This window comes from Lepisma saccharinum, chromosome 5 (genome assembly GCF_977018435.1).
Source record: "Lepisma saccharinum chromosome 5, izLepSacc3.1, whole genome shotgun sequence".
Taxonomy (NCBI): domain Eukaryota; kingdom Metazoa; phylum Arthropoda; class Insecta; order Zygentoma; family Lepismatidae; genus Lepisma; species Lepisma saccharinum.
The window spans coordinates 50885079-50890041 of NC_139233.1; the positions used below are offsets into that span (position 1 = coordinate 50885079).

At 37.7% G+C, this 4963-nt stretch overlaps 1 protein-coding gene across 1 annotated transcript; it reads right to left on the bottom strand.

Annotated features, from left to right (window-relative positions):
• Positions 1-2108: 2108 nt before the first annotated feature.
• On the bottom strand, positions 2109-2870 carry LOC145988026 (uncharacterized). Its single transcript, XM_083122864.1, has one exon. The coding sequence runs from the start codon at positions 2868-2870 to the stop codon at positions 2109-2111; it is 762 nt and encodes a 253-aa protein (XP_082978990.1).
• Positions 2871-4963: the final 2093 nt, after the last annotated feature.

Sequence of the window (4963 nt, forward strand, 5' to 3'; positions counted from 1 at the left end):
CTCACGCATAATTTACCTTCATTTAACCCCCTTATATAATTTACCTTCATTTAATAGTGTTAATCTTTTGAAAAAATGACTCGGTTTAACCCTTGAGTCCCCCCCCCCCCGATATGTATTCTAGCTATGGGCCTGATATTGATACGAATAACCATTATTCGCAACGAGCCTTTTTTATTTCAGAAAGATGATCATACTTGCTCAAAGTTATTCGCCAAATTTGAGATAAATGCACAGAACTGAGACGTAAATGGAGTGTAAGCTGTGACATGACGGGAGAATTTGTTTGGATGGGATCACTGGTGGACAGAGGAGGGTTTGCCACTAGGCTAACCTAAGCTGTTATATCCTATGGCATAGGCGTGCGCATGGAGGGTTCCAGGGGTGCCTGGACACTCCCTAATGTCTCATAAATGTTGAAATAAGCATTAAATTAATGGCCCTGTTTAAAAAAGTGAGAAAGCTAGTCAAGACAAAAGTGATGTCTCTCATATCTTGTCTGTCACAAGATACAGTAAATACACATCAAGTTGAAATATCTAAAGATCATGAAACAATTACATACAAAAATACCCAATTGGGACCTTATGATATATTTGTAAGAAGTGCAAATGAAATTGTAATATTGGATAGCTACATATACTAAAATTAGGGAAAAAACTTCATGAAACCAAAATAGAAGGTTCTAAGACAATTGAGACCATGGGGAAAAATCTGGCGAAATTGGAATTCAAATCTGCGAAAAATGCTAAAAACTTTCTCTCTCATCCAGTTCTAATGAACAATAACTGGTTTGCTTATGTAGGAGCACATAAAGTGAGCAGAATGGGTGTAATTAAAGGAATAGATACCTCATTTACAGATGATGAGTTATTAGAAAACATAAAACCTAATGTTTTCAACGTACTCAAAGTGAGGCGAATAATGAAATACAAAATTAACGAAAATGGAAGTCGAATTGCTGAGCCAACGAGATCAATAATATTGACATTTGATGCCCAAACCTTACCAGCATATGTAACTTTATATTATTCAAAGATTGGTGTAGAGCCTTACATTCCCATTGTAAAGCAATGCACAAACTGCTACTATTATGGGCATTTCAAATCTAACTGTAAGAGTAAATTGAAGTGTAAAACGTTGTTGTCAAAATCATGAATTCTCAAACTGTAATAATAATGTCATATGCATTCACTGTACACAAGAACACTGGGCAACAGACAAGGACTGTCCAGAAAAACAGCGACAAAAGGATATAGTCAAGACTATGGCGCTTGAGGGCCTATCTTATCATGAAGCTGTGAAAAAATACCCAAAAGCTATTTTAACTACTACATCAGTAGTACCGAGTGAGAACAGAATATACAACATGTCCTACACATCAATATGCAAGGAAACAACACAGATCCAATATAATATTAATCCAAATACTTATAAACAAGAAATCCAATACCAAACGCTTCATCACCAACTGCCTAACAAAAGAGCATTTAATTATGCTCAACAAGTGGATCGTAACCAGGAAACAACAAAGTTATCTCAGGGAAAACGTCCAAAATCATCAGAAACACCTCAAAATCGAGAACAAAAAGAAAGACAGAAACCAGCGACAATTGACAAAACAAAACCACATTGGAAAGAAAAGCAGCAGAGTGGTTCAATGAACTCGGCTATAGATCAAAAAGACAAATTACTTCCACTATCGCAGAAAATGCAAGCGAGTTCAGATTGTGGATCATCAATGAATGACCCTTTTTTAACAATTTTTTCTAAGTATCTAGCAGGAATATGCAACTTCGCCAATACCTCGTCATCACATAACATGAAACAGGATTGGTCTGTTGTAGCATCAAATATAATAAATTGTCTAATTCATCACTCAGAATGCCAGGCAGGATAAAGAGAATTATACAGGGTGGTCCATATGTCTTGTTACCCCCATAATTTTACATAACTTGATAATAATACAATATAATATAATGAAGTGTAAGGTAGCCATTCATTCCACATGTCGTGTGACACCAACAATTTTACATAATTTTATATTATGATAATAACAATATAACAATTTGTAAGACGTATGGATTCAGCGTCAACCAGGATGTTGTTCACGCACCCAAAAGGTCAGTATGACCACCATTATTTTCATGGCACAAAATGACACGGCGCCATGACCTGTGTGAGATTTTACGAAGCAAATTTTTCGTGATTGTTGTCTGAAAGGCTGCCCTAATAGCGTCCTTTAATTGTTCTGTTGTTTGGTATCGTTGTTGTGATACCTTTTCCTTAATAATGCCCCAGAGGGCACTGTCACAAGACGAGAGATCAGGGCTTCTGGGAGGCCAATCCAGAGGCGCCGGATGATGTACCAATCCGCGTCCTATCCACCTATTGGGAAACACTTCACTTAAATATTCCCGGACAGCGATGGCATAGTGAGGCGGTGCTCCATCTTGTTGAAACCAGGAACGTCCCAGGAGATTCATTCCTTGGAGCTGTGGAACAAAAAATGCCCGTAACATGGCGAGATAGGAGTGTTGATTGAATACGCCATCGAAGAAACAGGGACCTATCAAGTGTTTAGCGGACATAGCGACCCAGAGCATCACATGTGGGGGGTTGTTTTCCAGCTCTTCGTAATAATGCGGATTTTCCTTGGACCAGAAATACACATTCCTTGCACGTGCACTTCGATATATTGCGCATTCATCGGAGAAGAAAAGGTCAGCCCGCTGCTGGAGTGTCGGAAATACCTTCAACATTCTTCCACATGCTGCATGTCGTCTACGCATGTCATCATCACTGAGCTCGTTGACGCTTGCTGGTTTAAAGGATTTCAATCGAAGATCCTTCTTCGTGTGTTGTAACATTGTTGTTTTCGGGATTCCAAGCTCAGCAGACCGTTTGCGCAGTGACTTCTGTGGTGACCGAAGCACAGATGCCTCCTCTCCTGCACATGTGTTCTGTCTTCTGGTTGGTGCCAGGCCTCGGTTTGCCTTTGATACATCCCAACATAAACAGTTTCTTTTCCCAACGCAGTATTGCCACTTTTGGTGGTGCATTTTTTGGAATCGTCTTGTGAAATCTCGTCGCACATCCTCCATGGTCTTGCCGGTATGTGGACGTTCATGGGCCCAAACACTGACAATAAGGCGCTCTTCTACATTGTAGGAGCTTGTGTCAGCCATCTCTTCAAAAGAAACACTGAATTAGAGATAACAAGATATTGATTCGAGGGGGTAACAAGACATATGGACCACCCATAATGGAATATTAGAAGCATAATTCCAAATATACACAGTCTAGTAAACATTATTCACTTTTACCCAGCAGACATTATATTAATTCAAGAAACGTGGTTGAAACCCGAATCAAAAATTAAAGCCTATGGATACCACTGGATAAGACACGACAGAGATGACGGATATGGTGGAGTGGCCATAGGGATTAAAAATAATTATAGGTATGAAGTAATACATTTAAGGAATATGCCTGATAATATTCAAATAGTTGGAGTAACAATAGATAGTACTCATTTGTTACACTATATAATCCACCTTCGTCTAAATTACTGCATTCGTTCTGGTGTAATCTCTTCCAACAACTTCCGGCAAATACTTCTATTATAATCGGAGGGGATATTAACGCACATCATCCATTGTGGGGTTGTTATGGTTCAGATATATCAGGGAAATCTCTGTGCAGATACATTCAAGAGTAAAATGTAACAATACTAAATGATGGCACTCCCACATATATCGCGAGACCAAATGAAAATCCTAGTGCCCCTGACATAACACTCGTGGCAGAGAATATAGTTGCCGATATTAACTGGAGAGTTCTGCAAAATCCAAATAATAGTAATCATCTTCCAATTTTGATATCATTTGATTCAAATATGGATACACCACTTACTTATATCTAGTAATCTTCCGGAAAGACCAACACGTCCATACTATACTAAAAATATTAACTGGAACGAATTTTCAATTTCTCTACTGAAAATTACCAACAACAAACTTTAGGGAAAGATTACGAAAACTATACTTCACTAATTAAAGAGGATTTGAACAGATCTACAATTAACCGTCAACGTGACTCGAAAAGAAGATTGCTCCGTGGTGGACGACAAACTGCCAGAAATTGATAAACGCTAGACAAAATGCATTCATCAAATATAAAGAAAACCCAACAATGAACCATTTCTTGAAGTACAAAGAAACGGAAGCCAAAACTCAAAGGTACTTACGGCAAATTAAGGCACAGTTTTGGAAAAAGTTTTTCCTCATTAACAAATGAATCATCCTTAACCACAACGTGGAAAGTTATTAACAGAATGTCTAATGCCAATAATATTAGTAGATATCATGGAGGCGACATAAGAAATGGATAACAGAATTTCATCAAACCCTAACACCAGAGTCAGCGACTGTGATTTTAACGCCATATTAAATTCAGTGAATGAATCCACTCCATCAACATTGGAATGTCCATATACCAGTGCAGAATTAAGAAAAGTTATAAGTGAAAGGAAACCTTCGTCGTCACCAGGAATGGATGGCATATCATATGAATATATACAAAACTTACCGCAACTGGGGATAGATAAATTATTAGAACTTTATAACGTGATATGGAATAGCGGACAAGTTCCCCTTCAATGGAAGGAAATTGTTATAATTTCAATCCTTAAACCAGGAAAAACACCAGGATGTTCTAAAAATTATCGGCCAATAGCATTAGCGTCATGCTTATCAAAAATTTATGAACATCTTAAATACTTAATAGAATTACTTGGTGGATTGAATATAACAATATATTACCAAAATATCAAATGGGATTCAGAAGAGGAATGGGGACAATAGATGTTTTGACTATACTTATTTTAGACATATGGTTGTCAATTGTTCGTCGCGAATTTTGTATAGTTGTTTTTCTGGTTCTTTCTAGTTCATATGATGCA